Raw genomic sequence first — 24,805 nt, 5'->3', positions numbered from 1 at the left:
CATGTTCACGTCACAAATGTACACTGCATTTTTCTCTCACAATGGAGCTGAACAAAGCACCAATGGGCCCATTCCAAATTCATGACCCTCGGAGCCATAAAAATGGGCACACAAATATTTTATGGCTGTATAGATGGATACACACGCAAATCCATCACAACATAGATCTGTCAAAGTGACAGCAAGATTCCAGCCGGTGTGAAAAGAAAGGGAAGTGACAAAGGCAGAATGGAGCACAAAGGGAGAAATGGAGAAAAAAGGAAGGACATAGGACAAAAATTAAACAATGAGAACAATATGTAAAAAATTGAAGAGTTGAAAGGGTGATAGAAGAACAGACAGACAGACAGACTTGATAGATAGATAGATAGATAGATAGATAGAGAAGTAGTTAAAGGCACAATATGTAAGATTTTTGGATTAAAATATACAAAATCCATTAGAACAATGTTATATATTTTGTTGACTTGTGAACTTACATTATCCCAGATGTTCCCAAGAATGTTTCAATCCAGAGAAATAAGCAATTTTAACCAAGACACGGACCGTCTCCGTGCATGGCCTATCAATGACATCATACCCGCGTTACCCTCGGTTTTTTATTTTATAGAAACCATGGAAACACCAAAGACAGTATATTATGTTTTATTAGACAGGTGAGCAATTATATGGATGGATACATTCATCAACAGAAAACTAATCATGTTATATAGCTCAACACAGTAAGTCTTATTGTTAAAAATCTAATTTTCTTGATTTACAGCGAGTACCATGTTTTACCATGCCTAATATTGATCTAGCTTACTGCAGTGTGCAACAAGTGTCTCAGGAGCCGCCGAGCGAACGCACAGAGTAGCATTATAACAACTTTCAACACACAAATGTATCTAATATCATAAAACAGCACTGTTTTACCCTGCATACGCTTGACCGGAAGAAGCGGAAGCGGCGACTGCGGCATAATAAAAGTTCCGCTGCTCTCGAGGCGTGTGTCGTGCTCGTCTCTCATTAGCAATCGCTCCAGCGGCCTCGTTTCTGCTCTGCTTCATACTACAGTAATGTCAGTAATCTCATCCGTGTAGATGATTTCTGCCCGATTCTTTCCCATCAGCTATAGAAGTGAAGACAACACCTCCCATTATTCCACAAAATCAAGGCATCATCAAGCTACGCCTTTGTTTTGAAAGGCGATCTCTAGCGGTGAAAATTTACATATTTTGCCTTTAAGTAGTTAAATTATTAGGCAGATATATAAACAGTTCGATAGACAGACAGATAGATTGACTGACTGATTGATTGACGGATCAGTACTAGAAAGACATATAAAATGTTAAAGTGTTAGGCAGATGGATAAACAGTTCGATAGATAGGTAGATAGATAGACAGATAGTTGGAAAGAGAGAGGGACAAAAGCAGATAAGAAATTAGTTTGAGAGAGGTGACACTGAAAATTAGAGCCATTAGCAGCCCATCTGTGAAGACCACAGGTAAGCCTTTGCCTGCCTCAACCTTAGTGGAAAATTCAATTAAAAGTGGGGCAGGAAAAGACAGCAGCCATATGTCTCATGCTCAGATGAGTTCTCTTTACAATTCAGGATGAAGTCCTGGGTAGCCTGCACCAACTCTTGTAACCAAAACACCTGCTTTTCACTTTTGTTTAACATTTAAACAACACAAAGAGACGTGGGCGGATTGCCATCAAGGTCACATTGCCCACATAGATTCCCATTAATGTCTTCAGACGTGTATAGAAACATCTGTTTATCTCTGCCCGCTGTTTTTGTCACTTTCTTCTTCGGTCTCAAAGGAGGGAGGCTTTATCGGCTCACTAAATTAGTCTATTGACTGCCAGATGAGCTTGAGAGAAACTTCATGACTGCCTAAAACAACCTGCGACTAGTTCATATAGTCATGTAAAAAGCACAAAGGTGATCTCTTCAATCCTCAATTATTTCTCCTAACCATCATTGAGAGCATATAGGACTTTCATAAGAGCTGAAGTATATAATTTCTTTACCACAGGCATCAAAATAATGGTAACAAGTTTCCATTTGTTAACATTAATTAACTACATTAGTTAACACAAGCTAACAATAAAAAACATTTAATAATCTTAGTTAATGTTAATTTAAACTTTTACTAATCCATTACTAAAATCAAAAGTTGTACCTCTTAATATATTAATGGATCTGAGCTAACATGAACTAACAATGAACAGTTGTATTTTTATTAACAAAGATTAATAAAAACTGTTACAAATCTATTGCTTATTATTAGGTATATTAGTTAATGCACTAACTCATGTTAACTAAAGGGACCTTACGTGATATTACCAAAATAATGACTGTTTTCAAACAACGTTCCATGAACACTCCCCCATCTGCCATAGGTCATTCAAACAGATAGCCCCACCTCCAAACGTACACTATTGGTTGACTCAATTTTGCGGTGTCAGGCGACTCTGACACTAAAAAAAACTGTTTAGAAAAGCACCAGAGAATCAGTGTTTACAAGTTTACTAGAAAGCAACCTACTTCAGGTTCTTCTTTACATTAATCTGGAACAAGAAACAATATTTTAACATCTTATTTTAGATAAAACAATTTTAACATTAAGAAAAAATGACATGTATCACCTTTTAATGTGTTTACTGTGAGACCACATTAATGTCACATATGTCTCATCTAGAGTTTCAGAAGAGATCTCAACAATTTCACAAACGGCTCTGATTTGCCAACATACCAACGTCTGCAATCAAAAATCAACATTTATCATCAAAATCTTCTCAGACACACACAGAGCCTTACCTGTCCTCCAGCGTCCTGTGAGTTCTCCAGCCGCTGAGATGATGTGAGCAGCAGAATGGAAGTGATAAAGGAGGAGGACAGAGAGGTGTAGAAGGAAGATGACAGAAAGGAGGATGGAGAAAAAGTGTCAAATAATGAGGAAGAGAAAAGAGAGAGAGAGAGAATGACTGATTAATGTGCGTGAAAGACAGATACAGAATATTATCCCAGTGGGCAGCCCTTGCTGAAGATAAAGTGGCAGAGAGGAGAGAGACAGAGAGGTGGGATTGTGTGTGGTGTACGGACACTGGCAGCACTATCTCCCTCTCTCTCTCTCCCTCCCTCTCTCGCTCGCTCACTCTCTCCCTCCGTCACTCTGCCAACACTCAACTCCCCCACCACCCCTTTCTCTATCTCACTGTCAAATAATGAATCTCCATTCAAAGCAAATCAGACCGGGTTCTAAAGAGTTTAACCCGGTGATAATCTCATACATTTTATCAGATCACAAACATTTCTTGTTAGAATTTGTACAGAAAACATTCTAATCTCCTTTGCCTTAATAATCAAAATTTTGAGATTTGTGCTTTATAAGTCAAGCTTTACTATTGCTCATAGTTTGGGATTCAGGGTGTTTAACCATAAGTATCACTCATCCTGAAATGTTTACGCCACAAAAATGAATGATACCTCAAATCTTGTGGCTATCATACTTATGATTTTCGCTAAAGCTAAAAAAAAAAATCCACAGAATTGCACTGGAGGATCTTCTAGACACCAGAATATCATAGAGACTTTCTAACCACCTAACAGGGTTGCCAGGTTTTCACAACAAAACCCGCCCAATTGCTACTCAAAACTAGCCCAATCGTATTTCAGGGGGGGTCCCCCGGTAAAAACCGGGGGGTAAAATCCGCATTTTTGGCGGGGTTCCACTGGTAAAAATTCGCATTCCAGAGGCTAAATATCATGTTATTTGGGGTCACTTCAGCCCGTGGACATGAAAAACAACACATGGCAACAGTGTTAAAGTAGCCCAATTCCGCTGAAAAAACGCAGACTTGGCAACACTGCCACCTAACAACCAGTAGCTAATTTCAAAACTTTAAAAATTTCAGTGGTTCACCACTACAGAGGCGATCTATGGAAGCTTATTTCCACCATGCACTGAATAGAGTACCTCAGAGATTACATGTTTTAGTAGGCAAAACCCGGAAGCGAGTTAGCGTTTTAGGACTTTCAGTTCCATCGCCCTAAAGTCTACGGGTTTTTTGAATGGGTTTTTGCTAAATCGCCTGAAATAAGGTCTGTGGTTAACAAAGCCTCTAAATATTTTCACGTTTTGATCTATGACATAAAACACACCAGTTATAACCTTGTGATTTTTTAAACCTTTATTGTGTCTAAAAACGGCGGTTGCTAACAATTTGCTAAAAGGGACTACTTCCTTTGGCGGGGACTTTAGATGTCATCATGACAAACAGGACATTTGGACAGCATTGCTCATGAAAAAGTGGATAAGTATTCATACACAGCGCAGATCATAATCAGCGAGCATGTTTTTAAATAAAGTTGATTTTTTAAATAAAGTTTGAGGAAGCTTGGTGGTGGTGGCTTTGATCCACGACCATGGTGTGCTGTAGTCTGTTTATAGCCTACTGTTAGCTTTTTATATCTGACGACTTTATTTAGGCTTCAAAATTTATAAATGTTGTGTTAACTTGTAAAGATTATCTTGATAGACAAAACGTGTAAGTGTCATAACCCTTTGTTAAACACAGAGCTTATTTTTTGCGATTTTCCAAAAGTCTATGGGAAAAATGCATAGGCTTTCGATTGAGGGAACCCGTGCGCCGCTAACTTCCGGGTTGGCCTACAAAAACACATCATCCCTGAGATACTCTATAGGGTATATGTCGAATGTTACATGACCACACTGGAAAACTGGTCTCATTGCATCCGCTTCTCAGAGAAAGTGTTAACAGCAGTATGAACTAACGGCATATCTATGGACTTTTAAGGTAATCTAGTTCACATTGTTATAGGTGTTTTATTCTATTAAATATCTAAACGTTAGTGTGAAGAAGAAAAATGAAAAAAAGCTTTAAATATCAATCTGCATATGCGGGGGACATCAGTTATGCTCATCTTTGCTCGCTCCTTTTAAGTTATCTTGAATAAAACAGCTAGTTTTTTCATGAAGCACATACAAAAGACCTAAACCGGAAGCGATCTGATCTGTTTTACAGAATACGGAAGCTAGATTGTGCATAACCCCTATAAAAAAATAAAAAAGGTAATAGATATAACTAACGAACAAACGAACGTTAGATATTTTTCTTTTTTTTTTTTTTTTACCAGATCTTGAATCACTTTAATAATGTTGAAAGGAATGCATTGGAGGATCTTCTAGTGACCAGAATATCATAGAGACTTTCTGATCACTTAACAACTACTACTACTAGTGGCCGCGTTCAAAATCTTTGCACAACTTTTGCTTTGTACCAGTGGTTCAGAGTGGTTACTGATAGTTCCGGCCCTTGATTCTGATTGGTTGAGCCACGTTCGAAGCCGTTGTAAAATTCCTGAAAACATACAGCTGACCGCATTACATAAGTATCGCTGCACTACTGAATGTGTATGTTGCTAGAAACCACTCTTAGCAATGTAAACATGTTTGTTCTCTATTGATTTTGTTCATTGAATCTTACTGCATTATGTAGAAGAGTATTGTGAGAGAGATATCAAGTAACTGAGTGTATTACCTGCTTTCAGATTTAGCATTTTCCTTCAGGTCAGGTCTATGTTCATAATAAAAAATCTGTTTAAATGTCCGCTGCAATCTTGTCTTTTTAACATTTAACGGGTTTTCCCGTGCCCTGCTGACACTGACAGCGCTAGTCAAAGTATTTGTCATTTTCGTCTTGTTCCGTGTTCACAACAAGTTTCAATATAAAAGTCTTTGTGACTGAGTGCCTCGCTCATAAAGACAATCTTTGCCGCCATCTAATGGCGTAATAATATAACTTCTGTTGCTGTTCACGGTCATGGACTATTTTTTCCAGCGGAAGGAAGCCTTTTAATGATTTTACTTCATGAAAGTTGCACTGAAACATATTTTTGGCTTTAATAATTGTAATATTCTACTATATGGTTGTCTATTTGGTTTTTATCTTATCTTGGATCAGTTTTATCGTTTGGTAACACTTTCACTTGTTAACAATGAGCAATATATTATTGCTCATTGATTACCTTTGTTAATGTTAGTTCATGTTCATGTTAGCTCACAGTGCATTAACTAATGTTAAAAGATACAACATTCGATCTGAGAAATGTAGCAATAAATGTTGAGATTACCATGAACTAAGATAACACTCTAGTATCATACAGTAGTAGGAAGTTTTGCACACACAAACTCCAAAGTTTCTTCAGAAAAATTTCAAATCTAGTTCTTAATCTCTCATTTATCTTTTTATAAAAAGGGCAAATGTTTCCACACAGAATGCTGTGAATATCTGAAAGAGATTTCCATACTTTTGACATTTCACATTACCCATGAGAGGTGTAAAAATACAACTCTAAAGACGTGAATAGAAGTGTGTAATACACCACTCATAAAGAGCTGTGAGGGTTTGAGCAGGATAGGAGATCAGTGTACTGTGAATGGCTCAGGTCTCAATGACTCTACATTCATACATACAAGAGATGTTGAAACCTCTGTGAATAGCTTGTCCTTCATTTGCACTTCCAATAACACACTCACTCACTCACTCACTCACTCACAGACACACAGATGCCCAGATGCCACATGTGGATACACCACACACAATGTTTTCATGGTTCTTGTCACATGTTTGAGCTGTGCTGTTAACATGGCAACGGGAGGGGAGAACAAGATCTATCTATCTATCAACCCACCCACCCATTCATCCATCCATCCATCCATCCATCAAACAGTTTGTCCGTCTATCCATCTATCCATCCATCCATCAAACAGTTTGTCTATCCATCCATCCATTCATCCATCCATCCATCAAACAATTTGTCTATCCATCCATCCATCCATCCATCCATCCATCGAACAGTTTGTCTATCCATCCATCCATCAACCAGTTTGTCTGTCTATCCATCCATCCATCCACCCATCCATCCACCCATCCATCCATCCATCCATCCGTCAAACAGTTTGTCTATCCATCCATCCATCCATCCATCCATCCATCAAACAATTTGTCTATCCATCCATCCATCTATCTATCCATCCATCAGACAGTTTGTCTGTCCATCCATCAGTTTGTCTATCCATCCATCCATCCATCCATCCATCCATCAAACAGTTTGTCTGTCCATCCATCCATCCATCATCCATCCATCCATCCATCCGTCAAAGTTTGTCCATCATCCATCCATCCATCCATCCATCCATCAATCAGTTTGTCTGTCCATCCATCCATCAAACAGTTTGTCCATCCATCCATCCATCCATCCATCCAGCCAGCAGTCAGTTTTTCTGTCTATCTATCCATCCATCCATCCTCCATCCATCCATCAAACAGTTTGTCTGTCCATCCATCCATCCATCCATCCATCCATCCAACAGTTTGTCCATCCATCCATAAACACATCCCCATCCATCCAAAAACCCACCCCCATCCATCCATCCATCCAGCCAGCAGTCAAACAGTTTGTCTGTCCATCCATCCATCTATCCATTCATAAACCCACCCCCATCCATCCATCCATCCATCCAAAAACCCACCCCATCCATCCATCCATCCATCCATCCATCCATCCATCCATCCATCAGTCAAACAGTTTGTCTGTCCATCCATCCATCTATCCGTCTGCCCATCCATCCATCCATCCATCCATCCATCAAACAGTTTGTCTATCTATCTATCTACTCATACACTGTTCTTGGCGACAAGATGTAAATATCTGCTCTGACGATGACTCACTTTGATTGTGATTCTTTATGAAATTATGTGATGAATCATGCTCAGTTCATTTGGTTCAATTTTATTTGAATACTTTGACATGATTCATAATTGTTTCCAAAAATATGTTAAAAACACAAATAAAAAAAAATAAAAAAAATGGAGGGACAAATTACACTATAATGGAACATTAACAAAAACAATACACCAGATTTGACATTCAAAGGCCCAATCATTATTCTTATTTGTGTTTTCTATTGTTACTATTCATATTTTGAATATGAAATGAATATGTAATACATTGGGTATTCTTACAATTATAACTGATTTTTAAATTCTGTAATCATTGCATTGAAGTTTCAGTCAGGTCAATATATTTTACACCCTTAGAGTTCTTCAAAAAACTTCAAAAACACTCATGAAGAGATCTTGCCTTATATATCTATCTATATTCTGTACCACAGGCATTCTTTTCAGTGTCATGTGATGTGTAAAACTCATCTGCGGGAGCTTATGGTTCACATGCCAGAATACAGTTGCTTATTTCATTAAAATCTCAGAAGGCGAAAGACAAACTCGACAAAGAAATCATAAAAGAGAGTTGTGTGCTGGCACTTATGCGTTTGTGCTCACCCATCACTGACAAGACAAATGTTATCACTTAACTTTGCTCTATAATTCCACTAGATGAATGATTGTCTCTCTCAACACTCTTCTAAAGCAGTGATGACCTGGAGATAAACAGTGTTATGAATCTGCTTATCTCACATCATAGCTTCATGTTTGATCAGCCACAGGCCCGCTGGTTATTATCCCGTCTTTATATAACTCTGAATGATAATCAGGGAATCGTGCATTTCTCTTACCCAGAACTTCAGATGGACCTTTGTGCATCCACGGGTATCCATGACAACAACACCTGGGAGGTGATGAATTCAGACTAAAGGGCAGAACCCAGAGGCCAAACAAATTATAATGTATAAATGAGCTTTTCTGTCTACAAGATTATAGCTTAGAAAGCATCACAGGAAGATTTGATACGCCTGCTCTTTATCCAGCACATTAATAAACACTGATGCTCTCTCTCTCTCTCTCTGAAGCAGCTAATCAACTACTGTTTCAGTTTATCACCTTGACTGACTGTTGCTGAAGATGCAAATGATGGCGATCTTGTTGTGGACTGCTTATAATGAACATCTCACCTTCAAAAATCACGATTAAGGCTTTGTTCAAAATACTGTGTGAAAATTTTAGGGTACCAAATAAGCAAAAGTATTAAAAAATACCAAAACATTATTATTAGGCCCTAATATATATTATACATACATATATACACATATATATACATAGATAGATAGATAGATATTTGGACGTCAATAAATATCATAATTTCTGATTACTTTCAAACAAGATAAATCCTTTATGACATCTTAATGATTTAGATGACTGTTTCAGCTCACCTATAGTTCACACAGGTGTCCTTGCAGAGTAATTTCCTCACATTAACTGTGTCCAAGTTATTTTTGTCCTTCAATTTTGCAGCAGCGCCCTCGCGCGGTGGATATGCAACATAATATATTCAAAATGTAACTTTTTCAATTGATGTTGAGGATGTAAATCTCTGTGTATTTGCACAAATAGAACTGTCTTTCCTATTCAAGTTAGACTGGAGTAGTTTACTGACCCGTAGGCTGAGGATTCTTACTTTAAATTAGTGGATTTCATGGATTCCCGCATCAATTGCCATATAAGTCTCTGTTTGATAGAAAGCGCTAAACAGTGTTGACGTCAGAGAAGTCTGTAGCTCATTTCTATGCTGTACTCTAGCCTGTCCACTCTTTTCCAGCGCCTTCACTACTTTTTTAGTGTAATAGCGCATAACCACCACAAGAGGGCGAAAAACTGAAAACCCTCAATGCTTAGCTCTCACCTTAGCTCTAACCTTAGCATTGTCAAATATTTATTCGATTTTTTAGGGTTAGGGTCAGTATAAATATATACTAAATTTATAAATAAATATAAATAAAATATAATTTTAAATTAATATATATTAAATATATGTGCATTTTATATAGGATTTAAATTTATTTTTGTGTAGCAACTTTACAAAAGAACTATTTCTGAATGTCCATTATGTAAAATATAACGTATTTATCATACTTAGCACAGTTGATTATTGAATACTGAATATTTCTGATATTGATTATTTGAAGAATGACTAATGAATTTTATTATATTATATTATTATATTGTATTACATATTCTGCATAGTAGTGGAGCTGATTCATGTAACCAATCAGAAGTTTAGCTTAGCAGCACGTGATCTAACCCGGAAAATAGAGCGGGGTGGATCGTCTGTTTTTCAGGAAAACGTCTTTATCTTAGAGTGAAGGGAAAAAAGTGGAAAAGCAACAGATCCGAGGGGCGTTTTACGTTGTCGAATAAAATCTGAATCGTCTCTCAGGATAAGCCGTGCTGTAGGGGATGCTGGGGGTGTCAGAGATGACGGGCAGGTACGATGTTTGAAATAGATTTTTATTAAATGTGTTATGAATAAATGTTCCTCTCTAGCCAGAGATGCAGCAGATATCTACAGTTTTATTGTTTACTTTATTAGTTTTCTTCTTTCTTTTTTCTTCCACCCTATCTCTTTGATTACTATTAAACTGTAAGTGTTGAATCTGCGTTTTATATAGAGGGAAAAAATAAAAAGTCATTGGTTGCTAGATAAGGGCGGATGCTAAGCTAATTAGCCTCCCTAGTTGAGTGCACACACACACACACACAGTTGGAAAGGAAAGACATTCAACACACCACAAATGTTTAGATAAGACCTGTCATATTGCAGTTAACTGTAAGTAAACAAATAACATGAATTTTATTTATTATTTAATTATATAATATAATATTTAATTTAACAGTATTTCTGGAAAGCTGCTATGTGCTCCTTATCCTTCAAATGCCTTCTCAGATGTTTTGTGTAGTGATGAAACTTTTCGCTTTTCCGGAGACCAAATTCCCAAGCATTCATGAACTGGATGCTCCCACAAACTGTCAGATCTTCTGGGAAAACATGGATATAATCTGCTTCCTGAGATGTTAAGCTCTTTGAAACTGACAATTAACGTTACCATGTCTAAACTGTTAAGGGATGAAACTATTTTTGGTTTACTCTAAAAAGACATTTATAATGTTACAAAATATTTCAACATGGATAATAATAAGAAATGTTTCTTGAGCAACAAATCAGCATATTAGAATGTATTTTAAGGATCATGTGACACTGAAGACTAGATCAAGTTATTATAAATTGTAATATTTCACAATATTACTGTTACTTTTTTAAATTTTAGTATATATTTCAGATTCTGTGTAAAAGTATTTTGATAAGTATTTACTTGTAGTATAATGGGGCCCAAAAGTCTAAGAACACAGCATTTTTATAATAACTTTTAACTAACAAAAAATTGCAATTACAGTTGGAGTGAGAAATTGGAATAAAAATGGGAACACTTTACAATAAGGTTTCATTTGTAAACAAGAGTAAATGAATTGTCTAACATTAACTAACAATGAAGAATATATATTTTTAAGCATTTTAATACAATAAATAAATACAAATACAACTTTTTTTATTTTAAAAAAGCATCAGCAATTCTCTTTTTGAAACCTTTATGCCACACTGTATTTTCTTTCTATATACATGTTGGATAAGCTGGGAATGTGTCATCATACTTCCAGAGCACACACACACACACACACACACACACACACACACACACAGATGGCACAACTCCAGCTTCACACAGTAGTGTGAGACCTCCACTGTTGTTCTTTGAGCTCTTGCACATGATAAGACCTCTGACATACAACAGTCTCCATCTCTTAAACACACAAATGATCTATTTATAGATCTACAGTGTGTTGGTCCACAAGCAGATGTTTTATTTTCAAATCACCATATTAGGGAACGCTGCCTTAGAGTAGTCAGTCTGCTTTAACGCTGTGAAGGGAGTGAGGGGAAGTTGTAAAGACGATCCATCCTCTAATAGCCACATCACCTGTGATGTCAGAGGAGAAATGTCTGTGCAAGGAATCTCTGAGTCATTTGGGATCTCGTCTGGCAGTGTTACCACAGGCCACGACAGGCTAATTCTGTTTGTGTTATATAAACATTGGTTGCAGTCTTGCCTGGTCGCTCCTAAATGGTGTAACTTAATATCTTGCAAAGTGCCAGATAGGCTACATGGGATTTTGTGTAGAGAAACATCATCTTGAATCACTCTCAAGAGCAGGATGACGATATGATACTGATATCGACACAATTTAATAATATTAAAGACGCATGCAAAATTGAGGAAATTAAATGCCAGCGTTTATCAGCTAATTGACCTGGCCAGTATATCAGTGAATGAAGTAATATATGATTCCATTTAAACATTTGGGGTCTGTAAGATTTTTAAAAATGTTTTTGGAAGAAGTGTCTTGTGCTCACCAAGGCTGCATTTATTTGATCAAAAACAGTAATATTGTGAAATATTTTTACAATTTAAAATAACACTATTCTATTTGAATATATCTTAAAATGTAATTTATTCCTGTGATGGCAAAACTGAATTTTCAGCATCTTTGCAGTCTTCAGTGTCACATGAACCTTCAGAAATCATTATAATATGCTGATTCGGTGCTCATGAAACATTTATTATGTCAAAAAAAAGTTGTTGTTTTTTTTTTTTTTGTTTTTTTTTTTTGAAACTTGATACTGATTTTTATTTTCAGGATTTGGAATTAAAGTATTTTGTAACATTATAAACGTCTATACTGTCACTTTGATCAATTCAATGCGTTCTTGCTGAATAAAAGTATACATTTCTTAAAAAAAGGATCTAACTGACCCCAAACTTTTGGTAGTAGTGTGATCCTTGCATATACATTTGTTTTGTACCACAGATAAAAACTGTTCATAGTCATTGCTGTTTGTTTCTCCTAACATTGATCTGTTTCTAACAGCAACATGGCCAATGCCCTGGCAAACGCCTCGTGCGAACGGTGTAAAAGCGGCTTTGCCCCGGCAGAAAAAATAGTCAACAGCAATGGTGAGCTGTATCACGAACAGTGCTTCGTCTGCGCCCAGTGTTTCCAGCAGTTTCCTGAAGGGCTCTTTTATGAGGTACTTGCATTAAACCAGTCATGTAGCATTTAATCTTGATACGTTGTTAAAGGGGTAATATCCTACATTTGTTTTTTTTATTAAATTGAGGTCCAATTGTAATGTTAGATTTGTTGTGTGTTTTTGTGGAACAAACATATTAAATATAAAATATAGTATTAAATATAAATATTTGTTATAAATAATTTTTTGAAATATTTTATATATATATATATATATATATATATATATATATATATATATATATATAAAACCAAAAAATGTTTTAAATATATAATTTATATTAAATATTATATAGTTATAGGATAATTTGTATATATATATTTATCCTATATTTTATATTTAATATGAATTATATATATATTTTGCAGCTTCATTTCGATTATCAGTCTTTTTGGACTGGCTGAAGTGTTGAGATCTTGAAGTTACAATATGTTTTGTCTACAAATTGTGTAAAAAATCTTCAACTGATTGACTTTGAGACGTATTCCCATCGGAGTTCATGTTATAATTAATTTTTTCTCTCTTCTGTCCATAGTTTGAGGGAAGGAAATACTGTGAGCATGATTTCCAGATGTTGTTTGCTCCCTGTTGTCACCAATGTGGTAAGAGACACACATGCATAAACATGCGAACAGGTGATGTTATTGACTGTGTTAATTGTGAATTGTGTCCCTCATATTCCCACAGGAGAGTTTATAATTGGGCGTGTGATTAAGGCCATGAATAACAGCTGGCACCCTGACTGTTTCTGCTGTGATATCTGCCAAGCCGTGCTCGCCGATGTTGGATTCGTCAAGAACGCTGGCCGGTAAGTTTATAGCCAGTGAGGGGTGACCGTGAGCATGTGATTGACAGGCTGCATACATTCATTTTGATGTGAAACTGGTCTAGGATCAGCCCACTGATTTCATTAATGAATTATCGTTATTCTCATGAGCAGTTCTGATTTTTAAATACATGTTTTTTTTAGTCCTACCACCATAATCCTCACTTTGAGATGTTCTTTAGCTCATCTGATTGTGTATGGGGCCAAATTAATACATGTAAATACAAATAAAGTTGTCATCCGTGCATTCTGATTGGCTGATTTGCACATCTGTGTTTTCCAGCCATCTCTGCCGTCCATGTCATAACCGCGAGAAAGCTCGGGGCCTCGGGAAGTACATCTGTCAGAAGTGTCACGCCATCATTGAGGAACAGCCCCTCATTTTCAAAAATGACCCCTACCATCCTGACCACTTCAACTGCAGCAACTGCAGGTCAGTACGGCACCAAGTGATTTCATCTGCTGTGTCCATTTGCTGAAAGTGATGTGAATTATAGGTTGTGTGTTTTACAGTAAGGAGCTGACTGCCGATGCTCGCGAGCTGAAAGGTGAACTCTACTGCCTCCCCTGCCATGATAAGATGGGCGTGCCGATTTGCGGAGCGTGCAGGCGTCCAATTGAGGGCCGTGTGGTCAATGCCATGGGCAAACAGTGGCACGTCGAGGTTTGTGTGTTTTCTCTGTTTTGTTTTGTTCAACATAGTGACACATTTTTAGTGCAATTTATGTAGTGTGCAACATAATATAGCTGAATATATATTTAATAAGTGATGTTAGTTAATAAACAAATTGAAACAAAAAAAAACTATATTTCTGGTCAAAATGCCATCCTTGGCAAGGTATCAATGTAAACACCAGAAGTTATGCCTTAAGTGTACATAAGTGGATCTGGGCATGGGATATCGGTTCTGTCCATGAGGCCTTGCTGTCTATATGCAGTCTAATAGACCTGACACTTATTTTATTTGTAATATAAATCAAACAGTGATATAGTAGAAAAGGAGAACCACTCACTGCTCTCTGCAGTCAAACTGCAATCAGATCAACATTAAAGTTTTTTATATAATAATCATGCAGTAAAAAAAATAAGTCATTTTTTAGTGATATCAGTTTCTAGATGTTTACATGAATACTTCAAGCACCTATTTTTTAATTTGTTCTATTTCTTTTTGTTTGTTCTGTTTTTATTTGTTGCGTGTACTTTGTTCTTTGTTTTATTACTGACTGTTTACTTGAATAATTGCTTGAAAAAAATAGAGAAAAATGTAGGCTTCGTGCTGTTGTCATATTTAATTTAATATTTTCATTAATTTTTAATTGTTTATTCAAAGGAGTGTGTTTAAAAACGAATAGCAGATTATTTTTTGCTGTGCTACTGAAATGGTTTTGGCTCCTGAAATGATGATATCGTGACAGCCCTATACTGAATTTTTACCAATTAAGACAATATTATACCAATCTTTTTCTTTTTCTTTTTTTTTGCGTGTTTGTGTACATGAGATGTCCACTGTGTGATTTGATTGGATGATCTTGCTATGATCTTTTCACTTTAGATCTCTTCCTTTTATCACACACTACTGTTCAACAGTTTGGGGTCAGTAACATCACAGGAATAAATTACATTTTAAAATATGTGACCCGTGCTGGCAAAATGAGTCGCAATGAGCAAATTATCATAAATAAGTTATTGTTATTTTCACATTCACTATTAAAAAAAACCTTCAAAATAATGTATGATTTGTTGGAATCCGACAAAAAAAATGACTAAGCTACACGTGTTTGAAGTCGATAGAGTCAGCAAAGTCAATTTTGAGAAAAATCTAAAGTTTTCTGAAACAAAATCACCTAGTAACCATAACTTAAAAACCCTGGTAAATACCACCAAATTTGGCACAAACCAAGTAAAAATCAATATCTATTGTAAGAAATATAGATTCAACTTTTTTTTTCCATTATTCCACAATTGTTTGATTAACATTAATGAAACCGACATCCTATATATTAAGACCTACTGTATCACACGGATCTAATATGTTACAAATCAGATGTTTTTTCCCCAACAGTTAACCAAACTTTCACTTAATACATATAACGATAATGTTTGCACGAATACTCGCCAAGACAGAATTTTTTAAAATACTGTAATTCTGTGAAAATGTGTATATCGCAATCGCCGCGTCTCTGTGCGCGCTTTGGATCTGACAGTCAGCACGAGTAAGATTGTTTTGTTTACATCAGCATGAGTTTGAAAATCATATTTCACTGGATCAGACTCATGCCATTGAGAATTCGCTATGAATATTCATGAAGTTGGAATGCTGCGCTTTAAAACGATACCAAACTTGAGCTTAGAGGAAGCGCCAGTCGCCCAGAAGCAAGCAGAGAAAAACTGCATTTTTCATATACAAAGAAAGGTACTCCTCTCAGAAAACGAACAAATAAAGATACTTTTAGATGTTTAATTGCTATTTGGAGCATTGGGATCACTAGACGAGGGCTTAATGAACGAATTTTTGTGAAAACCTCAAATTCGATCACTTGTTTTGCCTGTAGCTCAAAATTAGCCCATGCGCATCCGACTCATTTTGACAGCACGGGTCACATATATTTAAAAAAAGTTATTTTAAATTGCAAAAATATTTTACAATATTACTGTTTTTACTGTATTTTTTTTTATCAAATAAATGCAGCCTTGGAGAGCATAAGACTTCTTTCAAAAACATTTAAAAGAAATATTACCCCAAACTCTTGAATGGTAGTGTATATTTGAACTACACACTGACAGCTTGTGCGTTTGTGTGTGTTTTCAGCATTTTGTCTGTGCCAAGTGTGAGAAGCCTTTCCTGGGACACCGTCATTACGAGAGAAAAGGTCTTGCTTACTGCGAGACTCACTACAACCAGGTAACACAGGCCTCAATTCTCTTCTCACTTCTCTTTCTCTTTTGATCCCTCCAAAAAATCTGTTATTTATAAACATTGTGGATGATGAAACTTTTAGCTTTTAATGCGAGTGTCTGTTATGTCTGTTGTGCAGCTCTTTGGTGATGTTTGTTACCATTGCAACCGTGTGATCGAAGGAGACGGTAATTGCTGTTTACTTGAACATGATATTGACATTTAATTCTCAACCTTTAAAGCTTTAGTATGTATATAATAACAAAAAATAATAATGCTCTGAAGTGCAGTTGTTATGTCTGCCGGTACTACTGTTGTGAGTTAAGATGTTTTTGTGTTTTCTCTCAGTGGTGTCTGCTCTGAATAAGGCTTGGTGTGTGAATTGCTTCTCGTGCTCAACCTGTAACACCAAGCTCACTCTCAAGTAAGTGATGTTACACACACATACTCATCCTATATCACAATCTACTCCCCTTTCCTTTTTCTGTTAGTGACTTTTCGCTAGCTGTGTTTAAATTTGAGTAGAAGTGTCTTTAAATTGGCTCTCCCGGCTGCTGCGATGTTCTTCTTTGGATCATAACTAACCTTTCTGTCCAGCTAACTCTTGTATTCTCTACTTCTGTCCCCTTCAATTCTCTCCTTTGCTCTCAAAATGCTCCCACATCCCATTTCTCTTCCTCTCTCCCACTTCAAACCTAATTTTCCATCCAATTTCCCCTCCTTTTCGCTACTCTTTCCTCCCTCATTGTCCCTGACGGTGGTCCTGCAGGGACAGATTTGTGGAGGTGGACCTGAAGCCAGTGTGTAAACACTGTTACGAACGTCTGCCGGAAGAGCTGAAACGGCGCTTGGCGAAACGTGAACGCGACTCGCGTGAACGCCGAAAGAAAGCCATCGCTGTCTGTCTGTAACCCTTTTCTCTCTTCTTCCTTCTTCATGCTCATCTGCTTCACTCGTTCTTTATCATTGGTTAGTGTTTTCAACCTCACCATTTATTTTTGTCTTTTATGTATTCTTTTCGAAAATGTTTTCCTGTTTTCACCCTAATTTAGACAGAAAATGTACCTTTACTGTCATATAATGCTCACTTAAACTTTAAAAATACTAATAATTTAATAACACTGGAATGTAATCTTTAGCAAACTTCAAAATTAATATGCATTTTTCATACTGTACATTATAATATGATGCTTAACTTCAATTGTAGCAATGGTTTTTGTTTTTAGCGTTTTAATTTATTTTTATTATATTATATATTATAGTATTATTATTTTTATTATATTATTATAATTATTAATATCAGCTATAACATCAGAATAATTGTCATTGTCAGCCAGAATTTTAATATTGGTGCATCCCTGTTTTCCACTGTTCATTTGTCGGTTCATTATTATCATATTCTCGATGTCATATTGATGTTTTTTCACCATTTTTTTAATTTATTTTTTTTATTTTTTGGTTTTTGGTCATTCATAAACCCAATGCATTACACTGCCCTAAAAAATAAGCACATATAATACAAATGAATGTATTTAACTGCTGAAACAGTATAGCATGTGTATATATATATATATATATATATAACAGTGTTATTGTATTATTGTTTATATTCTATTATATGGTTTAATAGTTTGAATTATGATTTTTAATAGAGTTAGTTAACAATAAACACATAAAAATCACACTTTAAGTAAACAGAATGGGTTGTAGACTTGCATAGCATATGTTTCTTGCCTAAACGTGTTAGAAAGCACATTCCTAAAAGGAAGATTTGTGTTTTTAGGAACAAGTTTGTGGAGTTTGACATGAAGCCAGTGTGTAAGAAATGTTACGAGAAGTTTCCTCTGGAGCTGAAGAAGAGACTCAAGAAGCTTGCAGAGACCTTGGGCCGCAAGTAGATGATCTCGCCATCTTTGGTGCTTGAAGAATGAATGGAGACCAAACAAAATCTGGGCTGTATTTCATTTTGGATTAGTTGTCTTACTTTATTGTTCTTAAACTTTCAATTTGTTTTTCCATGAGAGAAAATAGCCGGCAGATTTTCTTTGGTCTCGTTCCAACAGGTGTTCTTGTGTCTTAACACATTGCAACCAAAACCAAATACTTTTATATTGTTTATTGATATATATATATGTACTTGCATGTTTGTGAAGATAATGCTAGTTGTAGTCACAGTGTTCAGAGCACGTTTTTGACATTTGTTGCTTCATATGCAATGCCACAGAGGTTTTTCTCAAGGCTGTAACCCTTCCTGTGTCTGACCCTGTGTCTGGCTTTGATGTATTGATATAAGAGTTGTATTTGATATTTAATGTATGCTCAAGCCTCACATATTTCTGTCAGACAGGGGATCAAAAGTTAATGCATGATGTAATGAGCCTGGAGGAACACGACAACCTCTAAACCAAACTCTTCGCTCGACTGAACAAAGCGCTCAGGCTGTGTAATCTCCTTCTCAGCTTAAATTATCTTGCTTTATTAAAGCCTTTGCTGTGTTCTCGAAATATGCAATAAATTACACCACTTATATTTCTTCGGAGAGGTTTATGAACTGTTGACTGTCTTGCATCATAACATTCTTGTCTTTTTCATTTCCTCTTATGAGTTTAGTTTTATGACATGCCTGCCTTATTTTTCTGGAGGAAAAACGCCTTTTATACTCTCCAAATGTAATGAACTCGTGCCTTGTGTTTTGTTATTTACATTGACCGCAATTACTTGTGATTTATGTAACAATTGACTGAACCTAAACATGATTTGACTGTGCTTGTAACGGTTGATTTCATCATCTATTTTTAAGTATGAAAATTTTAACCTCACTACATTTCTACTCAATATACATTATTATATTTTGTGTTTGATTATGCATTTTCCCCCTTTTTTTTTTCTTTTTTTTTTTTTTTAAAGGAATTCCCTTTTATTACAGTCAGACATTTCATTTTAATTTACAGCAGTATTTAGATCAAGAGGAAAACTACTTTATGAATTCATCACGGCCTGCATTCACAGAATGATGCATTTTGGCAAAATATGTATTAATATGCTTGTTGGCAGCATTTAAATAAATCTCACTATGTTCTGTATGAAATTTAAAAATATATTAATAAAGTATGCACTATTTCTGATATCATCATATTGTCTTTGTGATGGAGTTTTTAATGTGTGTCTGTTATAAAAGTTTGCAAAACAGATATATGCTTTTAATCAGCTTAGATGCATTTACAATCAACGATTTATAAAATATTGGTATCTTACAGTCAACGCTGTCCAATAAGATGCAAAAACAATAGTAAAGTTGTAAGGGGGCAAAACCACCATAAAAGTACCATAATAATAGTCCATATACGACTCGCATGCAATCTGAGTTATCTGAACTGAATGGAAAGAGGGACCAACATTATTCAATACAGAATTACAGAGAAAGTCATATGGGATTGTAATCCATTACTATGTAATAAATTACTGTAATTAAGTAAGTAATAAGTACAGTAATCTAAATACACTGTTGAAGATGTAATTACTTAGTAGCTAGTAATTCATTACTTTTTAGAGTAACTTACCAAACACTGATAATGACTGATTTGTCCAATTTAGGAGAATTATTCCTACAAGGTGATGCTTGTAATATACAGCGTTCTTTAGGAATCTGTCACCAGGTGGCGCTGTTACACAAGACCTGAAACTTATAGATGAAAGTCTTTAATAAAAGTTACATTTCGTTTGAAAAAGAACCTTTAATCCTAATGAAATATCTTAAATACTGTCTATTCCTTTTCTAGTTTCCCTTTAGAATTAAAGTTGAGGTACAGTGGATCAATTGTTAAAAAGATTTGTCGAAAAGAGAATCAACACATAAGCGTCCTGCAGCTGGGTGGATTGGGTGGATTGAATAAACAACTTTTCAGTATCACTGAACCGTTGAACAGACTCGCCGTCTTACCCTCTAAAGCTCTGCTTCTAAGCACAAATGAAACAATACCTCTGATTCTATTACTGTGGCTCAATAGCAGAAATGAGAACAGTAGAAAAATATTATCTGGGTGTCGCCTCGGCTCTGTCATCATTTACAATGGCAGTAATTTACATTCAGAGGCGCTAATTTCTGTGCTCTCGAGGGCTGCAGTAATTCGTCATTTCCCTGCGAGCATCTCCTCCTCTGTGGAATCTTTTCAAATGAAACGAGAGAAGGAAATGACAAAGAACAATAAGAGACATTCAGAAAGTTCTCAAAGAGAGCAATTGAAGAGGGTGGATTTGACTAGTTAGTTTCCTCAGAGATAATCTTCAACAATGGGTGACGTCACGGGCACGGCTGTAACCTCCGTGGACATTGTCATCTGCAGTATTCAGATTATTGGAGTTTATAATAGTTGATTTTGTGTGTGTGTGTGTGTGTGTGTGTGTGTATGTGTGCCTGGTGTTCCCTACGTTATGGGGACAAAATGTAATATTGGATACCAGTAAATTTTGACTTTATGGGGACATTTTTGTTTTTCTGGTCCCCATGAGGAAAACAGCTTATAAATCATACTAAATCAAGTGTTTTGAAAGGCTATATGCTCAAGCACAGGGATTTTCTAAGTGGTCCGGGGACCCACACGGGGGTATACTCACCCCCATGTCATCCAAAATGTTCATGTCTTTCTTTCTTCAGTTGAAAAGAAACTAAGGTTTTTGAGGAAAACATTCCAGGATTTTTCTCCATATAGTGGACTTCACTGGGGTTCAACAGGTTGAAGGTCCAAATTGCAGTTTCAGTGCAGCTTCAAAGGGCTCTACATGATCCCAGACGAGGAATAAGGTCTTATCTAGAGAAATGATTGGCCATTTTCTAAAAAAATTAAAATTATATACTTTTTAACCACGAATGCTCATCTTGCACTAGCTATGCGATGCGCCACGCATTACGTAATCATGTTGGAAGAGTCACGCATGACGTTGGCAGAAGTATCCTGTGTCTACAAAGTGAATGTGCAAAGACTAAGTCAAACGGCCTTTACAAAAAAAGGTAACCATGGTACCGTTCTTTTCGCTAGATAAGACCCTTATTCCTCGTCTGGGATCGTGTAGAGCCCTTTGAAGCGGCATTGAAACTGCAATTTGGACCTTAAACCCGTTGATTCCCAGTGAAGTCCACTATATGGAAAAAAATCCTGGAATGTTTTCCTCAAAAACCTTAATTTCTTTTCGACTGGAGAAAGAAAGACGTAAACATCTTGGATGACATGGGGGTGAGTAAATTATCAGGAAATTTGAATTCTGAAGTGAACTAATCCTTTAATAAGAGTTTAATAAGAGTTTATATTGTTCTCCAGGGCTACATATGCCTATATATAAACAACAAAAAATGTGGGGCAGAATTTATTGGACACAGTACATTGATGAAAGATAATGAACACAAACCTTTTATTTTAAAAAACATCAATAACCATACTCCATAAAACCAATGTAAATAGGGTCATTTTTGATTTTATATTGACTAAATTATTACATTTATTGGATAGTAAAAAGTGAATGCGGTGTTTGAAGGAGGTTGAGAGATAGTTAATACATTTTTGAAAAAAAAAAAAAAAAAATAAAAAATAACACCAAGAATGTAAATAGGGTTAATTTTGATTTCATATTGACTAAATAATCACATTTGGTCCCCTTCAACCCTGAATATGTGGTTACATCCTTATGTTATGGTACCGTTTCTCTTCACTGAGCGGCCTTTTAATAAACATCTTTAATTTTTATCTAGACGTGCTGGGCTGAACAGACATTCCTGTCCATGTTCATTGATTATGTTGTGCCTTTATGAAAGCACCATAAAAAAAATCTTAAGTACATTTTTGAAATATAGGCTATGATACGGCTAGCTGGAGGCCAGAATTGTATGGCGTCTACTAATTAAGGATTTACATCAAAAAGGATATTTGTTCTGGAGCCTGCAGTGCATTTGGTTTGTTGATTATGGTGTATAAAAATCATGCTGTGCCCAGAGGCCGATTCTAGTGTGAATAAAGTATAAGAGAAGCAAAAATATAGCATGTGTCCATAAGAGTAGCCGTCTTTAATTATTCATGCTGAGTGGGAATAGTCGTACTTGCTAGACTTTGTTATTCAACGATAGGACGCATTGATTGACTACCGTAGACGTCTGGTTCTCCTGCACGTGTTGGATCAATTTGTGTGTGTGTATGAGAAAGAAAGAAGGTTGAAAAGAGAGACGGACTGATGGAAACAGTGAGGTTCAGGACTGCGGGGAGTTATGGCAAAGGACTGAAAATCTATCATGGTGACAGTATGCATGAAAAACGTCAATATGTGTCACACACAGAAAACCTTCCGGGTGGATAAAGGAAAGCGACAAGCGCCGAGCCGGGGATCTGTGTGCGGAAACACAGGTGCAGCCGTGCTTATCGGGTTTCTGGATGTCCAAACATAGCCCAGTTCATTTTTTTGATTAATATTATTGATCCAGCGAGGAAAATTATGGTAGCCCACTCATCCGATATAAACACAGCTCCTCCGCTCAGCCGATATCAGAGTTGCTTTTCTCTTCACTAAAGTTTAGAGAGGGAAACGTCTGGAGAAGTGCAGCCAGGATGTGTGCTCGCATTAATGACATCTCTTCTATATAAGCTTCAGCATATGTGACCGAGAAGTGTTCTCGACATCTTCTACTTGTCAAATCTTCAACTTTTTGTCTCCTTAATTAGCATATTGAGAGGAGTACCATCATGGCAGGTGCTCTGAGCTGCTGGTTGCTGGTTTATGATTGTGAACTTACTTTCTCAAGTGCAGACTTTCGGTTGCAAACAGACATCTTCATCGCGAGCTATTGAGCTAAAGAGGAAGCAGGATTTCAGAGTTGTATAATTGACATAATTATCCACGAATAAGTCGATTCTTTATGCCAAAACTATTTCTAGACGTTGCTTCTTTTCTATGTCCCATCAGGCCAGATCTCTCTCTCTGAAGCCAACTGAATCTAAATGGGACGCATGTTTTATTCAGGAGACGAGTGATATCGTGGCTTGTGCATCGGGGAAAAAGTGTACTTGGGTGTTTTTATTTGGGTTGGTGTTTGATTGGAAGTCACTAGTGAAGTGAAATTACTTTACCTATTGATTTTTCTGGCTCATTTTCTTACGATTTAGGAACACGTCCGAAAGAAAATGCTTTTACAGATATCTTAGCTAAGAATGGCATTAAATCTACAGCATGTAATGAACCTCTGAAATGTGGGGGGTGAATTAGATGTTGTGAGTTTGAGATGCCAATGTTTAATTACACCATTCATCAGTGTGATAGCAAGCTTTGCTGAAGTTTTGGGCACATTTTGTGTGAGGAAATTCTTTTGGTAAAACATCTATTTCCTATACCAAGAAGTCATCTGCGAGGTAAAGATCCTTTAGTTGTTTTGTAATTTAAAACCACTGCATTAAAATCTCATGGAAATCAGACCCATAACCTTGGCATTAGCAACAAACAACCAATTATAAAAAAGTTTAGTTTTTAAGCATATGATCATTCAATCAATCAATCAATCAATCAACATAAAATAAGCAACATGCTCGTCTGCAATAAATAAATACTCCTCTGCATTTCCTGCCATTTTTTCATCTTTGTTCTCACAAAACAACAACAGTGGACTTATGTGGCAAAATTTACACAAGAGTTATTTAAACAGGTTGCTTGCTTGTTGCATGCTGTATTTGTCCAATCAAAGTTATAAATATTGTCAATATGCAATGCAGGTAAGAATGTTAACCCAGGGTTTACAGTTGTACAGTATGAAATCTCAGACCCTGACCACCCAGGATTGATAGTTAAACTAACGTATGAACAGTGTGAAACATTCCTATAACACAACTAGCTATAGCAATAATATTATAGCTAGCAACACAAACGGTCCTCATTGGTTCGATTTCAAGGAATGCACATACTGGAAAAAACTGTTTGCTTAGAATCTGACTCCACACTCTAAAAAATGCTGGGTTAAAAACAACCCAAGTTGTGTTGAATATGGACAAACCCAGCAGTTGGGTTAAATGTTTGCTCAACATGCTTGGCATGTTTATTCTATTTAACCCAACTATTGTTTGAAAATGAATACATGGCTGGCTTAAAATGAACCCCAAATAGGTTGGAAATTAAAACATATAATTACTAGAGGCAACAGTAATAATCAAAAGGTGA

General features: G+C 36.2%; 2 protein-coding genes across 3 annotated transcripts in view; one reads left to right on the top strand and one right to left on the bottom strand.

The window, feature by feature from the left end:
• Positions 1-3,082, bottom strand: part of LOC127522439 (thrombospondin type-1 domain-containing protein 7B-like) — a 56,152-nt gene extending 53,070 nt beyond the window's left edge. Inside the window, exon 1 of the mRNA XM_051912417.1 lies at positions 2,808-3,082. The gene's annotated coding sequence lies outside the window, so the exon portion shown is untranslated. The remainder of the gene's footprint in view (positions 1-2,807) is intronic.
• A 6,962-nt stretch (positions 3,083-10,044) lies between these two features.
• lims1 (LIM and senescent cell antigen-like domains 1) lies at positions 10,045-19,751 on the top strand. 2 transcript variants are annotated; one of them, XM_051912419.1, is made up of 10 exons: positions 10,045-10,236; positions 12,734-12,893; positions 13,432-13,498; positions 13,584-13,704; positions 14,006-14,155; positions 14,236-14,386; positions 16,532-16,624; positions 16,758-16,806; positions 16,967-17,042; positions 18,402-19,751. In XM_051912419.1, exons 1-10 carry the CDS (start codon positions 10,208-10,210, stop codon positions 18,514-18,516), a joined length of 1,011 nt encoding a protein of 336 aa, XP_051768379.1. In that variant the 5' UTR covers positions 10,045-10,207; the 3' UTR covers positions 18,517-19,751. The 2 variants fall into 2 exon arrangements, with proteins under 2 accessions (XP_051768379.1, XP_051768380.1); XM_051912420.1 differs by lacking the exon at positions 18,402-19,751 and adding an exon at positions 17,388-17,529.
• The last annotated feature ends 5,054 nt before the right edge of the window (positions 19,752-24,805 follow it).

The sequence above is a fragment of the Ctenopharyngodon idella genome, chromosome 11, assembly GCF_019924925.1.
Source record: "Ctenopharyngodon idella isolate HZGC_01 chromosome 11, HZGC01, whole genome shotgun sequence".
NCBI classification, from domain to species: domain Eukaryota; kingdom Metazoa; phylum Chordata; class Actinopteri; order Cypriniformes; family Xenocyprididae; genus Ctenopharyngodon; species Ctenopharyngodon idella.
Note: the sequence above shows the minus strand (reverse complement) of the source record. Positions and strands in the feature narration are given on the sequence as shown.